Source organism: Lynx canadensis, chromosome A2 (genome assembly GCF_007474595.2).
Source record: "Lynx canadensis isolate LIC74 chromosome A2, mLynCan4.pri.v2, whole genome shotgun sequence".
NCBI classification, from domain to species: domain Eukaryota; kingdom Metazoa; phylum Chordata; class Mammalia; order Carnivora; family Felidae; genus Lynx; species Lynx canadensis.
The window spans coordinates 22,753,641-22,771,847 of NC_044304.2; the positions used below are offsets into that span (position 1 = coordinate 22,753,641).

Genomic DNA, 18,207 nt, shown 5'->3' on the forward strand with positions numbered 1-18,207 from the left:
AAACTATGGTCATGAGGAAATTTGAAAAAAAAAAAAAAAAAAAAAAAAAAAAAAAAAAAAAAAAGGGGGGGGGGGGGGAGGGTGGTGCAGTAGACATCTCAGGCTGCCATAACAAAATACCACACACTGGGTGGTTTAAGCAGCAGGTGTTCATTTCTCATAGTTCTGGAGTCTGGGGAGTCTAAGATCAAGGTGCTGGCAGACTTGGTTCTTGGTGAGAGCCCTCTTTCTGGCTTGCAGATGGCTACCTTCTCCTTGTAGCTGCACATGGTAGGGAGCCAAAGCTCAGGTATTTCTTACTCTTCCTAGAAGGGCACTAATCCCACCGTGGGAGCTCCATCCTTCTGACCTCATCTAAACCTAAGTACCTGCGGAAGGCCTCACCTCTGCATACTGTCACACAGGGTCATGTTGGTTTTCAACCTATGAATTTGGTGGCAGGGACAAACATCCATAACAAAAGGACATCCTCATGAAGGGTGTATCTAACAGGGGAGATGAATTTATGTACAAGGTTTTTAATCAGTCAGAGCCATCGACTCAGAAATACTTACATTTTTGTGACATTTGTGGCAGAATTTTAACTTTGTAAAATTCCTGCATCTTTTCTGTGCTAGTAAAGACACGAGTCATGGTCCTATGGTGTTTCACTGCCCTATTAATGTCTTGTGGTCACTCAGTGCTTGGTTCTGAACAGAAAACACACCTCTTGTCTCTTGGACACAAAATGATTGTTAGAAGAATGACTCATGGACATTTTTTTGCTAGGATTTTTTATCTTCAGGAAACTTCGTTCCATGTTTAGAGTGGTATAATAGTATGAATCAGTGGTAAGTCTGCGTGTTCTTTTTTTTTTTTTTAATTTTTTTTTTCAACGTTTATTTATTTTTGGGACAGAGAGAGAAAGAGCATGAACGGGTGAGGGGCAGAGAGAGAGGGAGACACAGAATCGGAAACAGGCTCCAGGCTCTGAGCCATCAGCCCAGAGCCTGACACGGGGCTCGAACTCCCGGACCGCGAGATCGTGACCTGGCTGAAGTCGGACGCTTAACCGACTGCGCCACCCAGGCGCCCCAGTCTGCGTGTTCTTGAAGAGAAGGGATATTTCTTCATTCTTCATTCAGTGTGTGCTGAGTTCTTGTTTTGTTCCAAGCACTATGAGAGGCTAAAATGGTGAACTTAATTGAAAAGGTCTCTGCCCTCATGAAGTTCCCTCTTGTGGGAAAATGCATTCCTCAGGATTTTGGTTGCAAGTGACAGAAACTGCATTCTAGCTAGCTCCAGCAAGGAATACATTTATTGGCTCAGGTAACTTGAATTCTAGGGAATGTGCTGTTTTGAGACATGGCTGGATCCAGTATTCAGCATTGTCATTTGGATTTTGAATCTTTCCTTCCCTCTTTCCTCTCCACCTTCCTCTATTCTGACCATGTTTCACTGGCAGGTGATCTCCTAGTGATGGAGAATATGGCTGTGTGCTTGCAGGATTATTTCTCACTATGGTCCCAGAGGAAGAGAGAGCATCTGTCCTAGTGGCTTAGATGTAAGTCCAAGGATTATTCTGGTCTGGGTCACATGCCCACAGCCTCAAGTGAGGGAGACTGGACAGTGGTAGGGCTAGCCATCTGAAACCATGGGGATTGATCAGGATTACATTACTGTGGCCTTGCTTGGTGGGGATCCCCAAAGGAAGGAACAGGGAACATGAGGGAGACAGACAGGTGAACAGGTCATGATGGTACAGTGTGTTTAATGCTAACATGGGGGAAATAGAAGGTGCTAGAGGATCACTAAGAAGGAGGGCAATCTCAACTTCTGTAGGTGGGAGCATGGAGTTCTCAGAAGGGGGATTTTAGTCAACATCACCCTAATAAAGTACCTGGGATGATGTTGTCTCTTTCTGAATAGATTTACACAGGCCTTTACAAGTTCAGTGTAGGGCCTTTAACCATGTGGCAACACTTCCATGCGCTGTCTTTTGGATGATGTAAGTGTTCTATATCTATAGCACCTGTTATGGTAACCAACGGCCACATGTGGCTATTGAGCATGTGAGATGTGCCTAGCGAAGACAGGGGAACTAAAATATGAGTTTTATTTAACTTCAATTAACTTAAATCTAAAATTAAACAGCCACATGTGGCTAGTAGCTGGCATGTTCAGCTGTGTAACTCTATGGGTAAAGACTTTTGTAGTCTGATACCCAGTTTCCAAGGTACTGGCCTACCTTTTAGTTCCTGTATTACAAAAAGGTCTCACTGAGCAGAGAGAGAACTCTGGTTAGGCTCTTCTGAACAGCAACAGCCACAACAGCAACAAAATACAGATAACGGGTCTTTGAGCTCTGCAGGATTTGTTACTCAGGCCTTATCAAAGCTCTGCTTTTTCATTGTCATCCTTGGGCGTCTTTGGGAGTACGGTTAATATTAATATAATATTAATGCTGATCATAGTGATAGTGACCATCATTTATTGAGCACTGTCCTAGGCATCTATACAAGCATTGTCTGGTTTAATCCTCAATAATTCTATGGGCTGGAGCTACTATAAAATGCATTTTACCAATGAGAAAGCAGACCAAGGGGTTAACTGACCAAGCCACACCAGCAGGATAGGAGGGAGTTGGTAATGGTGTTAATATTTTCACCACCTCTTTCATGCTTTGTTCTTATGTCAGTTCTTAATCTATAAAATATGAATTCTGGCCTGTAATCCTGAGCCATCAGGCTTTCAATCCCCATCTCCTTTGCTAAGATATCTGCCCCAGGAGGACAGAGACGTTTGGCTATCACTCTGGTACCATCATCAACAATAACATAGTGTATAGGTGTTCAGTACATATTTTTGAATGAATTAATCACTCAGTGGACCAAAATCTACCAGACATATTGGTCTCATCACACTGTTAGTAGCAGCCCTGCCTCCTCAGATACAGTAGAGTTACTGCCTCTCTGAGAAGCTGGTCACTGGCTATAGTCGGTGGGACACAGTGACTAAGTAGGGAACTGGCATAAATACATTACAAAGCTATGCTCCCTTTCTTTTCTCTATTGCTTCCCTCCTCAAAGTCTTCCTGAGCCAATGACTACATAATTCCTTTTATCTTGAGATTCATTCCCCAACCAACCTGGGTGGGATCCCAAAAGGCATAGTGGCAATTCTAGAAATTATATAGCTCATGGGGTGCTTCTTGGCTACGTATCAATTTCCTGGTTCTCAAAGATTTAAGATGAGCCAACTGTTATTTCTCGGTGATTTAAAGTTCTTTGAACAGTTTCAAAATATCTGTGTGTACAAAAAATTATATACTGAAAAGTTGATATATCCTAGGGGAGATAGTACCAGCTGAGACAGGGTTGCCTGGTGTTTGCCTCCAAAAACACATTTTGTTTTGAGATTGGGAAAGGAAGGGCTCAGTGGTCCAATTAGTTTGGTAAATGCTGCCTCTACTGAGCCAGTTATGGAGATTCAAGATGCTATAAACAGATTAAAGGCCCACGGTATCCATCCCCTGGCATAGAAACCAGTTTTACTTTTATTCATTCAACTCATGCTGACAGCCCGGAGGACTTCTCATAGGACATCTTCATGTAACGCCTGTGTAAGGAAGAGCATGGTGACGTGGCATTTGGGAAATAAGTCCTATGGTCATAACTGGCAATCTCAGGAAAATCTTTTGAACTCTGAGAGACTGGAGTCCCTGCTATGAGTTGAAAATTTTGACCCAAGTGCCAGGTTTGGGCAAGATGTCTCCTCGGTGCTCATCCAGTCCTGACTTGAGTCAAGTTATGACCTTTATTGTTCTACCTTAGGCCACTATGCCTAGAACTGTCTCAAGGTACTGTCTTAATCCCCACTCAATGTATACCTCACGTCCTGACTGGGAAAGGCCTGGGTCTCATGGTTCCTGCTGCCACCCAGGCTCCTTTCCTTTGTCAGAGACATTCTCTATGCACAGCCATACCAGAATTCCTCCGGTTCCTTGAACTTGACATGCTCTTTTCAATCTCAGGACCTTTGCACATTTCATTCTTTATGCCTGGGATATTCTTGTTCACCCTGTGGCCACCACTTTTGTTTTATGAGTCCTACCCATATGTAGTGGGTTGAATAATATCTCCCTCCAAATTTATGTCCTCCTGGAGCCTCAGAATGTGACCTTACTTGGAATTAAGGTCTTTGTAGATGTAAATAAGTAAGTTGGGATGAGATCACACTGAATTAGAGTAGACCCTAAATCCAGTATGACTGATACCTTTATAAGAGGAGAGGACTGACACAGAGGGAAGACAGGGGCAGAGATTGGGGTGATGAAGCAACAAGTCAAGGATCACCAAAGATTGCTGGGAGCCAGCGGAAACTGAGAAGACACAAGGGAGGGGTCTTCCCTAGGCCCTGTCGACACCTTGATTTTAGACCTCTATCCTCCAGAACTGAGAGAGAGTTCTTTTCTGTTGAGCCACCCAATCTGTAGGACTTTTGTTATATCAGCTCTAGAAAACTAATATACCATCATTCTGCTCTCAATTTGAAGAAGATCCTTCTTCCCATTAGAGATTGGAATCCCCTTTTGTACACTAATGTAGCCTCAGGCACTTCTCCTTTGTGACATCTCTGGTTCCTGGGATTTCTTATCCTTTGCCAGCTTCCCTGCCCAGCATGAGGCTTCCTGAGGGCAGGCAGGGGCCAGGCCTGTCCTTCCCAGTCAAGGCTCTGGGGTTGTCCCATCTGTTCCACTTTCCTTGGAATTATATCCTTTATAAGGTTTTCCCAACAGACTCATTTCATGTCAACTTTTTCAAAAAGCACCTAGTAGGGCAGTGCTTGGAATTGGAAGGAGTTCCAAGCCCACGTGCAGGTGCAGGGGAATGATCTCAATCCAAAAGGAGAGCACTGAGTGTCATTAATCCCTTCCCCCCAGGCCCTAGCCTAAATGCTGGAACTGTAAAAAGAATTGCACATTTTCTTGTCCCAGTGGGGCACACAGAGATGGGGCTGAGATGGGGAGGAAGGACAGCAAAGTGGGGAGGAGTGAAGCAGGATCAGACACAGTCCTTGTCTAAGAACAGTCACCACAATTTAATTTGAGAAACGAACATCCGCTGAAGGTCTACCATGGGTCAACACGTTATAAAATAATTATCTTTATTTGGGCTAAAACCAACTCTTTGTGAACTTATAAATTGGAACATTACCTGGCCTCATCATGGTTAGAATTTCAGTGTGTGTTAAGACCATACTATCCTAACTATACTTGGCTTTACACAAAGCAGTGTATCTGTTTTGTTTTGTTTTGTTTTATTTTATTTTATTTTATTTTATTTTAAACGTTTATTTATTTATTTTGAGAGAGAGAGAGAGAGCATGTGCAAGCAGGAGAAAGGCACAGAGAGAGGGAGAGAGAGAATCCCAAGCAGGTTCTGCTCTGTCAGTGCAGAGCCCAATCCGGGGCTTGATCTCATGAACCGTGAGATCATGACCTGTGCCAAAATCAAGAATCAAACACCCAACTTACTGAGCCACCCAGGTGCCCTTCCATTATATTTTAAATAAATTGTGTTTTTGTCCCTTGGTGTGCAATATCATGTCAGTTTTACTTTACCTTCATTGCCTAATGACCTTCAATTGGCAGGGGCTTCTCATACTTCTGTTTTCTGATTTGGTACAGGAAACTCTTTACATTAGGCCCATTTGTAGGTGGGACATGTAGGTACAAGGAGAACAGAATAAAATGATTTTTGGGTAACAAACGGCCATCTCATGGTTTTCTGAGTAATAATTTGGGAGTGTTATCTCAGACACATATTATTATTTCAGTGTGGTCCAGAAAGTTGGCCATCAGTAACTGGAAAGGAGACTCCCACTGCTACCATTTGAGTCAGGATTTCCTCCTGTGAAAATCAGTTTTCTCTTTTTATTTTCTTAATTCTAATGTCTGTATTTCAAATCCATTCCTGAGCAGCAACAATGATTTGCTATCTTATTTTTAGGGAGCATTTTTCTTTTTAAATGAAATTTTATTCTTAAAAACCAAGTTGTAAATAGAGAATGTTAACCTTGGATGTATCCCGACCAGTCTGCAAACCACAAGATGAAGGATATGGGATCCTATCTTACACATGGGGAAAACTCCCCAGGCTTCAAAGCCTGAAATTCAAACTTTGTAATGCAGCATAATTAGGACCATTTTTTTCCCATTTCAGTTGTAGAAAACCAGGCCAGTATTCCTGATGGTAAATACAAGAGTGAGGGAAAGACAGGCCTGTGTATATTCTTTTTTTTTTAAATGTTTATTTATTATTTTTGAGAGACAGAGCTCGAGCAGGGGAGGGGAGGGGCAGAGAGAGAGAGGGAAACACAGAATCTGAAGAGCTGTCAGCACAGAGCCCGACGCGGGGCTTGAACTCACAAACCATGAGATCATGACCTGAGCCAAAGTTGGACGCTTAACCAGCTGAGCAACCCAAGCGCCCCAGGCCTGTGTATATTCTAAGATGGAAATGTATCGAGCTCCTACCTGCCATGCTACACACATCGCGTTACCTGGACCCAGAGACATGGCCTGACTCTGCCCCGAAGTCTATGAGTGATGCTGCCAGGTTCAACAACTTGCTGGACAGTGAGAAATGACCTTGGCTAATTTCATCATTAGCCACGGGAAGGGGCTGGAGTCCTGTCCTTCCCTGAGAGACAAACGTACTGAAGATGTCCCCACTCTCCAGCAGGCCTTAAAGCAACTGAGCTAAGGCCATGTTTGCTATAGTGTTCTAGCCCTGAAGCACCTTCCCTGAGCCGGTGATGGAGCATGTGATGAGCTGGTCATTGCATGTGATTTTTCACCCTGTCTGTTCAATCAGCAAAGCAGAGCAGCCTTGAAATGCTATGAATAAATATTTGGAGTTCCTGGGTTTCTCATAACTCTATTTTTCTTCTAGGGATTAAATGGGAACCAGATGAGAATGGAGTCATTGCCTTTGACTGCAGGAACCGAAAATGGTAGGAAATGGTCAAACCTCTTAGTTACTTTTTAAAGAGAACTTGTGGAGAGGTTCATAATTCATTTTTTGCTTAATTTTCCCCTGACCTAGGTACATCCAAGCAGCAACTTCTCCGAAAGACGTGGTCATTTTAGTGGACGTCAGTGGCAGCATGAAAGGGCTCCGTCTGACTATTGCAAAGCAAACCGTCTCATCTATTCTGGATACGCTGGGGGATGATGACTTTTTCAACATAATTGCTGTGAGTGCAGCTGTTTTGTGCTTTCTCTGCGCTTTGGGTTCATTTGATCTTTTAGCAGCAACCGGTTCACATTCTCATTGCTTTTGTACACACAACATTAGAAGTCCTGCCCGAGATGAGGACCAGTTAGCCCCATGTGAGCTCCCTGAATCACGATGTTGGAATGGCTTTCAGAGTCTGGGAAAGCAGTTGAGCACATTTCCTCTCCTCACCTCGCACTCAGGCACTGCCATCTGGAAGAGTAGCACCAGATTTGGTTTTCCTGGGGAGCCAACCTTTTCAGAACCTTGGGGAATTCGGTCTTGCAAGATATTCCTCAGACGGCTAGTGGAGATTAACTTTAAGCTGGTTTGGTCTGAAGACCATGATAGGAATACTAATCACGATGACAAAACAACTATACTGTAGAGAGCTGTTTAAGGCTCACAGAACCCTTTGTCTCAGCTTCATAAACAAAAGTGCGTTTATTAAGTGCATACTGAATGCCATTCGCTTACCCTTCATATTTGCATGATCTTTTGTTCCTCACGGCAATTTTAGCATGGTTTTTGCATTTTCTCCGATGAGGCTGCTGGGGTTGCGAGGGTCAGTGAACTTGCCCAAGGTTATAGAACGGGGAGGTGGGAGACCCGGGACCCAAACAGGATAGTAATAACATGCTTCCTGGAAAGGAGCAATGGCTTCTGAATTCCATCTCCAGCTCTTTTTCCTCTTCTCCCCAATTCTCTGGTGTGAGTCTCATCACGCACCTTATGTCCCTCCTACTCTTTTTCCAAAAACTATAGCCACAGCAAGCCTGCTTCCTTTCCCTGAGTACTTTACCAGGAGCTCCTGCCTGGTAGTCACCTGTGCTTTGCCGCATCACCTCTGCCTAGGACACTGAGTGGCTGCAAAAGGCAGTCAAGGCAGCGTGGTGTGGTGAACAGAGTGTGTGCTTTGGGGTCGGGACTTAGTTTTGAATAGTTCTGTCCCATACAGCAAGCTGCACATCTTGAGGCAAACTGTCAGCTGAAGCTTGAGTAATCACATTACCTGCAGAGTTGCTGCCAGGACTACCTGAGCTGGGGCACAGGAGCCCCCCCCCCCCCAATGGCAGGACATGAAAGAAGGGGTGTTGTTTGAAGAGTAGTGCAGACAGGCTCCAAGCATGTCCTTGCTGTGGTCTGTGTGGCTTCCCCAGGCTCCTGAGCAGATGTGTCATCATGGGATCCTGTATCTAGGCAGCCTTCTGCATGGGCACAGAGCCTACTTTTATTGGCGAGGCAGAGGGCACGGGTGTTTAAATGGCACTTAAATGGCTCGAATTAGTGTCCTGCCCGCATGCTTCTGATGAGACTGAGCAGGAAGGCACAACTGTGGGCCACCATGATTTGTAGCTTCAGATTTTTAAAAGCCCTAAAGAAGAAAAGGAAGAGAAGGAGAACAATAGATTCCATGGGAGCAGGGGTTAGGCTTGTTTATTTATTCAACTATACCCAGTGCCCGAGACAGTGCCTGGCAAATAGTGAGTGTGTAAATACTGCTGAAAGGATAATCCCTGCAGCTGCCTCACCCACCTTATGCCAGCCCTCATGAGTGTCCCATGTGGGGGATCTCATGGGATCTTTGCCCCAGCTCTGGGCACAGAGGAACCGACAGGTAGAAGCTACCATCTAGGGGTGCCTGGGCAGCTCGGTCGGTTAATGTTCAACTCTTGATTTTGGCTCAGGTCATGATCTCATGGTTCATGAGTTTGAGCCCCATGTTGGGCTCTGTGCTGTCAGCATGGAGCCCGCTTAGGATTCTCTGTTTCCCTCTCTCTCTGCCTCTCTCTCTCTCTCTCTCTCTCTCTTTCTCTCTCTCTGCCCATCCCCCACTGCCCGCAGGCTATCTCTTTCTTAAAATAAGTTAATAATAAGAATAATAAAAAGAAGATACCAGCTAGAGGTCACACAGCCAGAAAAAGTGGCCCAGTAAAAACTCAGAAACTGTCTGGCTTCACCTCATCCTGCTTCCTGAGCAGAAGTGAAGAGATCATAGTTGAGTGACTCAAACATCTTGCTGTGAAATTCTATGGCCCCAGGGCACAGTTCTTTAAGGAAACTTTCAGACAGAACTTCGCGTTTCTAAATTCAGAAAAGCTACTCTAGTTACCAGTCTCATTGTGAATATGCAAATGTAGCCTGATCCCCACACATCCTGAAGCATTTACAGATAAGAAGCAGCTAATTTGGGACTATCTTTCTTATTAATCTTTAATTACTCATTACAGAAGTATCAGAAATTAGCATAATAAGAAGTGCTAACTAATTACATTGTGGATCCTTTATCAGTCAGGATTTATTGTTCTGTTAACAAAACCAATCGATTGAAATAATCTCTGTAAGTTCATTAAGATATACAAACAGTGTCAACCCAATAATGAAGACGGAGTGATTAAGATAATTAAAAGCAGACATGCTAGTTATTATAGAATAGTTAAGGAAGAAAATTAATTAATTTTTTTTTTTACCCCAAATTGTCCCCTTATATAAAGAAACCCATTAGAGGTCCCATTAACCCTCACTGTACATCTGCTTGTAAGTTTTCAACATAAATGATCAACTTCGAGACCATTTACATAATTATTTGGACGATTAGGAAGACACTCTGAACTTTTTTATTTGAAGCCTCGATAGTAAAATTGTGAAGGCTGTCCCCCTAAGGGGTAAGAGAATGGATCAAATTCTTTAGTGAATTTATATTAAAAGCCCCGGGGTGAGAAAAGGAACCACTAATTAACAGTGACTTTTACACGTTGATTGTTTTATTACAGGCAACTTATGTAAAAATTTTAAACAATCAGAAAAGTTGCTATTCTCTTGCTGTTTGCCACATATTTCAAGTTTTTCCAAGTATATGAACATATGTAATTTTTCCCCAGCAGTAGAATCCTGTTTTCCAGAGTACTCAGCAACTTGCTTCTATGCTTTTATTGCAAGCAAGTGTATTTGAAGAGCAGAGCATTTCATCACCCTGTAGTTGACATTAATTATTTAACCAGTCCCCCTTTGCTGGACGTCATGCTGTTCTGGGTCTCTCTTCTGCTCGAGAGTGCTGCAGAGAACGGACTTGGGCATGTATTCTTGCAGGGTTGGGTGTGCTTCTATTGAATAATATCTGGAGGTGGAATTGCTGCACCAAGAGGCATGCATATACTTAGGTATTACGAGAATGTCCACTAAGTAGGGTCTTATAATGGTTACACACTTAGAAACTGCACAGGCATACGTTGGAGATATGACGGGTTTGGGTCTAGACCACTGTGGTAAAGTGAATATCGCGATAAAACGAGGCAAATTTTTGGTTCCCCAGCGCATATAAAAGTTATGTTTACATGACAGTGTAGTCTGTAAGTATGCAATAGCATTGGGTCTAAAAAACAATGTATGTGCCTTAATTTAAAAATACTTCATTGCTAAAAAATGCTAACCATCATCTGAGCTTTCATTGATGATCCCAGATCACCATAACAAATATAATAATAATAAAGTTTGAAATAGTGCGAGAATTACCAAAATGTGACAGACAGACACAAAGTTAGCAAATGCTATTGGAAAAATAGCATTTGCCCTGCAGAAAGTTGCTACAAACCTTCAGAAAGTAACCTTGTGAAAAAAACGCAGACTCTGGGAAGCACAATAAAACAAGGTATGCCTTTAGTACTCAGCTCCATCCGCTGTAACAAAATACCATAATGTGGGTAGCTTACACAACAGAAATTTATTTTCTCACGGTTGTACAGGCTGGAAAGTCAAATATCAAGGTCCAGTAGGGTTTGGTTTCTGTGAGGCTTTCCTTCCTGGCTCGTTGACAGCCATTCACCTTCTCACGGTGTATGTTCCCGGAGAGAGAGAGAAAGAGGGAGCCAGCTCTATCCTGTCTCCTCTCACGCAGGTGCCAGTTACGAAGCCCCATCCTCATGACCTCACCTAGCCCTAATCCCCTCCCAAGGCCCCATCTCCACATTGTGGGTTAAGGCTTCAACATGAAACTGTGGGGAGAGCGCACAAACATTCAGTCCATGACGCCAACATTTTGAGAGTTCTAAATAGTGGATTTGTAATTGGCAAACGTCCATGTTCATTCCCTTGAATTGTCTCTCTCAATCCTAAATATGTTTCACCAATGTTGCCTTGCCACATCATGGTGGTGTTCTTTTCCTCCATTACCTTCGGTTTCTACGCTGGTAAAATTGCTCGAGTAAGATGGTGTATGTAGGTTTTATAGTCTGTTGAGAATGGTTACTTGCCTCTGCCTAGAGGGAGACCCTACTGCAGATTCTTTTAAAAAAATTTTTTTTTTCAACGTTTATTTATTTTTGGGACAGAGAGAGGCAGAGCATGAACGGGGGAGGGACAGAGAGAGAGGGAGACACAGAATCGGAAACAGGCTCCAGGCTCTGAGCCATCAGCCCAGAGCCCGACGCGGGGCTCGAACTCACGGACCGCGAGATCGTGACCTGGCTGAAGTCGGATGCTTAACCGACTGCGCCACCCAGGCGCCCCCCTACTGCAGATTCTTGTACGTGCAGGACGATGGGAGGTTTGAAACTCGATCCAGAATGCCCCGCAAATCTGTTTGAGTGCCCTGTTCTTGTCGGCTGGAGTCCATTTATGGGAGAGGACATGATCATTTCACCTTTCATTACGCTGTCCACTTTCTCCTGCTCGTTGGGTAGATGTTTGAGGAGACATTTCAGAGTTTCAGAGAGAAGTAAAGAATACACTCTTGTTTTTCAGTGTTGGAAGCCCATGTGCATCCTAGGTATTTGTTTATACAGATCTACTTCATGTTGCCCCTTGGTTTTCAGTGCCTTAATAAGGGAAGGGGGGAGAAGATGTAAATAGTAAGAGTCTTTCTTTGGCTGTTTCAGTCCTGTGTGCACGTGTGCATGTTTGTATTAAGCTCATTGGCTAAATGCATCTTATATATTATACTGAAAAGCTTCCAATTCAGGTCTTTCCAGAGAGTAAATGTGAAACGATAAAGTTAGAAACTGTTTTAGCTTTCACGGACAGGGTATTGAAAAATCTAAGACTGATGAACTAAATGGGTGAATTATAAAAGAATAGGAGAAATAAGAGAGTGATTTTGTGCAGCCAAAGTTAAAATTTAAGGTCAAACCACTGGTGCATGAAGAGAGATGTCACTGACAAGAGAAAAGGCATATTTTTCTGATTTGCTTTGAAGTCTAACTACAAGCCATGCATTAAATTAACAATATTATCATAAAAATGAGGGTGCTAATTCTGTCCGATGCTGAAATTTGAAGAATGGTTTTACAGAAGCCTAAGCCATGCATTAAACGAACACAGTATTAACTGGACTGATATTGTTAAATCAATTTAAATGCTTCCTGCAGCCTGTGTTTGTGCCGAGTTGAATAGAGAAGAGCACCATTTGTTAGTTCAACCCAGAACTTTCTGGTGCCCTGGTTTTAATTTGCAGAATTTTCTTTAGAACCGTTCCTCCAGTGCTTTGTCTGCTACGGATTTACTCTTTAAAGTAATCGATTCCGTATTAAAAGTATGAGGCTGGTATTTTCTTTCAGTGCTCATTTGTTCTGTACTACTAATTACGTCCAGTTGTGTTTCAAATTACACAGGAAGCTCCTCTAATGCAGAAGATCCCTGGGATGCCTGTACTGCTGAAAATACTGTGGGCTCATCTGCTTCATTACATAAACCCTACACATTTTCATTCGAAAGGTTATTTAATCAAAAGCGCGCCCAATAAAACCGTATAAATATTTAATGGAGTTCCAGCAATTCTGCATCAGTTTCTTGCCCTGCATGAGCATGCCAGCCTTGTAATTCTGTGGTTTGGTGTGTGTGTGTGTGTGTGTGTGTGTGTGTGTGTGTGTAACTTAGGATTCTGTAAAATGTACCCACTTACTTCATTTAATTTTTATCTGTTTTTTGAAAGGGATAGAGATTCTCTTTTTTTGTTGTTTTTTGTTGTTTCTTCTGTGTCAGTTCCCCCCCCCAGGTTTGTGCCTCTCCTTTTCCCTCCATAATCTTCTCTATATCTTTGCCTTTCATCTCTTTGTTCTGATTATTTATTCTTTCAACAAATACTATTGAGTGCTAAGAGTGAAGTGTTAAGTACTAAGGCTGCCTTTGCAACTAAAGAAGACAGGCTGTAGACCTAGAGGTTTTATGTGTGTGAGTGTTGGGTATGGAGACATCGAGGAAGCAGGTGCTCAGGGCAGAGTCAGGGCAGTGTGATCTTTGAGGGTGCAGTGAGGGGCTCTAGGAGGGCACAGAGCTGGGCAGGCTGGGGACTCAGTGATGGTGTCTTAGAAAAAGTGATGACTAAGGGAACAATAAGGTAGGGGGCTTCTGCAGGAGATGGGATAGGCGGGGAGAATGCACAGGTGAGGAGGAAGTTGCTCTTTGCAGGAGGTAGTCACTCCTCTCCAACCCCCAGGAAGTACAGGCCTGAAGGGCTGGGCCTGGTAGGAACACCTGAAAGGAGCTTATTTTCTGGACACATTGGAAGGGGGGTGGGGAATGTGGGAGGTGGTGTTGGTGGCTGGGGTGAGGGCTGGGGTGGGGGGTTGATGATAAAAAGAACGGGGCTGGATTGAGAGAGGCAGGCCAGACCAACCCACACAAAGAACTGGAACTCTACCTGGAGGCAGCGGAGGATGTGGAGGGTCAGCTGCAGAGTGATGTATAGGGACATCCCCCTAAAGTTTCCCCCTTCTTGATTAGGTCTCCCCTCATCCTCTTTTTTAGGCAGTTAATGGTCTTCTTCTGTTAGGCCTGGAAGCTCCATTGCTTTCATCCTCCAGCCCAGCTTCCGGCATGAAGTAGGGTTGAGTTCTCAATATCATCCAGAGCCCAGAGTCAGCTGGTTTTCACTCCTGGGCTCTAGGCTTCGATTTTCGTGAGCCAACATGTGGCACGATCCTACACCAGTGCCAAAACTTGTGTGAGCCTTGGTGGGCGAGCCCGGCCCACTTAACTCTTTTATTTTTAGATCCTTCTCCAGCACATTCCGGCCATTCATTTAATGAGACCTAAACCTCGCCTTTCCTATTTCAGATCATTAAACTTCCCATTGAGGATTTTGCTGTGTCTTTAAAATGACAGAGGTGACTAATGCCTACAGGGATTGTGCAGAAGGAAGGAAAAGGCAGGTGGTGACGTGTCCTCACTGTCAGAGCCCAGAGTTGTGTGGTTGGCCTGGGAGGAAGGGAGGAACAGTTCCCGAGAGGAGAGAAGAGTGGGTGGTAGTCTAATCCCTGAAGAAGACCACGGGTTTACATCAAGCCTGGTTTTGTTTTTTGGATGGACCATGGCAGCATCATAGATGTGCACTTTTTATCATGAAAAGGAGAAACAGTATCTTTGAAAGCAATATCTTTGGATGTAATGAGCATATTCTTTTATGGATACAAGTAGGAAAATGTGGCTCATGAGAACTCTGCAATGATGTTCACGTGCAAGTTTAGTCAGTGTTTTATGTTTTATGGCACCTAGCAGGTTAGTTACTATTCAGTGAACAAACAAAGGAACAAAGGGCCCGGTGGCAGATGCCTTCCTGGGAGGGGATTTGGCAGTAAGCCGGCTGCACTGTCTTGACTCCATGTCTGCCACAGACCCCCGTCACTGAGAGGGTTCAGAGTGTGGCATGGAGTGGGACAGTGTGCAGCCGTGCACCGTGGTGGTTTCCATCTTGGGTATTTAGACAGTCACGTGGGCCTATGGCCGCAGCACTTCTGTCCAACGAACGCAGCGCCTCACTCTCCAGGGGAGGTCGGGGCCTGTGACCCCTGTCCTCAACACCCCCTTCCTACTCAGCAAATGTCAGCTCCAGTTGGAGGCCACATCTGTTGGTCTTTCTCTCTAGTAGCACACATGACACTCACGTATATATTTTCTTGGTTCCTTGTGCTTGTGCATCCAGATGCCGTCTTCCTCTTTCTTATATGCTAAGTTCTGTGTTGACTCTTCACCCAGTTACCTCTTTTCATCCTCACAGTGAGTTCACGGGGGGAAATCCAGTTACAATTCCCATTTCCCCAACACAAATACTGAGACTCAGAGAGCTGAGAAGCCTTGGCCAAGGTCACCCGGCTGGTGTGTGGCAGAGCCAGGATTTGAACTCGGGGCTGTCTGCCTCTGTTGCTTTAGCTCTACTGCTCTACCCGTGTGTGAATCAGAAGAGGAGAGCCAACAAGGAAGGAGAAGGGGAGAAAGAAACAGATATGACCATGTGGTAGTCCTAGCTCTTTAAGGGGTGAAAATTCTTTGTCTACCTTCTTAGTACGTAGTTGGTGGACTGGCTTGACCATCTCCGGGGCTGCCTCAGCTCTCTCCCAAGAGTCTAAGAGACTCTTCCCATTTCCCCGAGATTTACAGGAAGGACTACCCACTTTGGGGGGAGAGGGAGAGATGGCTGAGCGCCTCTCTAGGGTTCATTCCTAGCAGTGGGAGGGTGCAAAAGCAAATGGCAGAAGAGAATTCTACCTGGCCAGTGACGACGGTGCACACTGCATCCGTCTCTTTTTTAGACTAATGATGTCTGATTGTTTAAGTAGGGACGAAGGAGAGCTGTCTATCAGGCCGTTGGATCTTAGGGCTGGAGTTGACCAGATCTTCAGTTGTGAATTGATCTGGCCATCCCACATCATCGTTTCACAAAGTAGAAATCCAGAGAACATCCATTAAACTGTAGGAACTGGAAGGTTTCCAAACGGCGAGCTGCTGGGAGCGTGGAAGCAGTTTCACATACAGGGTGCCCTTGGCGTTCCCCTAGGGAGGAGCAGTGGGTAGTGTGGCGAGCATGGTGAGCACGCACGGCCCATGGGCCTCCTCAGCACAGCTGCCTGGTGTGCACCATTCCCTCACACGGACGGCTGAGCCCAGCTCCCTTTGGTGATACACACCAGATTGCTCAGCATAGCTTTATCCTGATGCAGTCAAGGGAAATTAGTCAACTGCAAGCTTGGATGATGCCACTAACAAGCTGGCGGGGGTTCAGAAGAGCAGATTCCTCCACTGTGGCCACGGCTCACACAGCGATGGCGAGCATGGTTTTGATTACTGCACATGTTCCTCCCTGATGAGGGCAAGAACATCTTGGTCTTCTTTACTTTCCAGCCCCCTCTGCAGCCCCCCACATGTACGGACCTTTACACTAGCCAAGCTGTTTCAGGTCTGTTGCCTCACTGGATCCTCACAGGAACCCCTGGAGAGTAAACAGAAGATGAATTAGCACCTTCTTATGCATACGAATCTGGGACCCAAGGTTCAGTGACTTTCCCAAGGCCACACAGGGAGTATATGGCAGGGCAGGATGTGGACCCAAGTGTCCTGACTCCCGCCTCAGAGTACACAACCCCAGGAATCAATATTGATGATATATATTAGGCAGAATGTAGATGAAGTTTAAAATTTACGTGGAAAATGGAACTGGGAAGTTTGGGACTGCAAGGTATAGGACACCTGAATAAAGGCTGCTTTAGCATATAGGCATCTCATAATCTCACGGAAGAGATGTGGAGCAGGGCGGCTGCAGGTTTGGTATGATGCTTCAACAGTGTCCTCAAGGACCCACATTGGCTCCATCTTCCTGACCTTTGCTCTCCATTCTTAATCTTGTCACCCCCATTGTTGCACAATGACTGCTACAACCCCACAATGGCATCCCAAGTGGGAAGGAAGGAGAGAAGGAAGGCATTGGGTAGAGGAGAGTTTTCCCATAATGGCAAGAAAAAAACTCATTAAACTTTCCAGAAAATGAACCCTTACGTTTAGTTGGCTGGGAATGAATCAAGGGACCATCTCTAGCTTCAAGACAAGCTAGGAAAGCATGCTTTCAGCAGAGGAGGATGGGATGGATGTGATTGGCTAAGTCTGGTTTTGCTTCAGGCTTTAGGAATGGGTATCTTGTCACTCTCAACCAACTCAGTCAGCAAGGGAGACAGAGGACAGGGAAATAGCTGCTTTTTTTCAACAACTGCCCACCTCAGTCCAATATGGACTGAGAACGTTGGAGAGACTCTTCTTCAGGTTGGACTATGAATTGCTTCCTGGATCCTCAGATGATGTTCCATTTGTGGACTGAAAGCCATGGTCCATTTGTCAAGGGCTAATTTCAGAATTGTGTAAATGTGTTTTTGTTTTTTTTTTTTTAGTCCATGCCTCCTCAGAGGAGATCTAAGCTCTATGACCATTGAGCGACAATTTTTCAAGTGCTTTTCTGTGACTAAGAACCAAGATTAAAGAGGGAGCAAAAGTCAGACTGATAGAAAGCATAGAATCTTGGGGGCCAGAGAAGAGAAATTGGGGGCTTTGAGGTCCTCAGGTCAGTAGCTATAAGGTCAAACTACCTGGGTTTGAATTAGGACTGCACCCCTTGTATACTCCCCAGGGACTTTGGGCAAGTTGGCCATCCTTGGTTTGCCCCGGTTTCCCCATCTGTGAAGGGGGAGTAATTGGAAGGGCTTACCGCATGAGGTTGAGGTGTCCCGTGAATGAAGTCTAGTCTGTGCCCAGGTGGAGTCAGGGCTCAGTAACAGTGAGTTGCATATATCAGTATTCTCACTGCTCCTACTTGCTTATTAGCAAGCACCTCGGCACTGAAACAGGATAACCTCTGTCACTGTTGTAGCAGCTGTAGTTCTGGCCCTCTTCAGTCTGTCCCTGTAGTGTGTCCAAAAGCGGTGGGCCCAAGCTCATCTCTTTATTTCCCCCACTTCCCTGTGCATAGCCCTCCATGGTCTTCACTCCACACACTTAAAGTCCAAACCCCTTAGCCAGACTTTGCTTGAGAGCTGGGCCTGTGAGAGGTGGTTCTGGTTCCCTTCCTCTGGAGCTCTGGGCTGGGTTTTTGGTCGCTGCAGTGGAAACATGATGACACTCATTTGAACACGTTGTACTTGGGCACCTACTGTGCGCCCACCCCTGTCGTTGTCACTAGGGGACATACTTAGGA

The 18,207-nt window shown here is 44.8% G+C and overlaps 1 protein-coding gene across 1 annotated transcript in view; it reads left to right on the forward strand.

Moving 5' to 3' along the window:
• Positions 1-18,207, forward strand: part of CACNA2D3 (calcium voltage-gated channel auxiliary subunit alpha2delta 3) — an 863,383-nt gene that overhangs the window by 387,564 nt on the left and 457,612 nt on the right. Inside the window, exons 7-8 of the mRNA XM_030307036.1 lie at positions 6,936-6,996; positions 7,089-7,239. Of these exons, the coding sequence (XP_030162896.1) occupies positions 6,936-6,996; positions 7,089-7,239 (212 nt within the window). The remainder of the gene's footprint in view (positions 1-6,935; positions 6,997-7,088; positions 7,240-18,207) is intronic.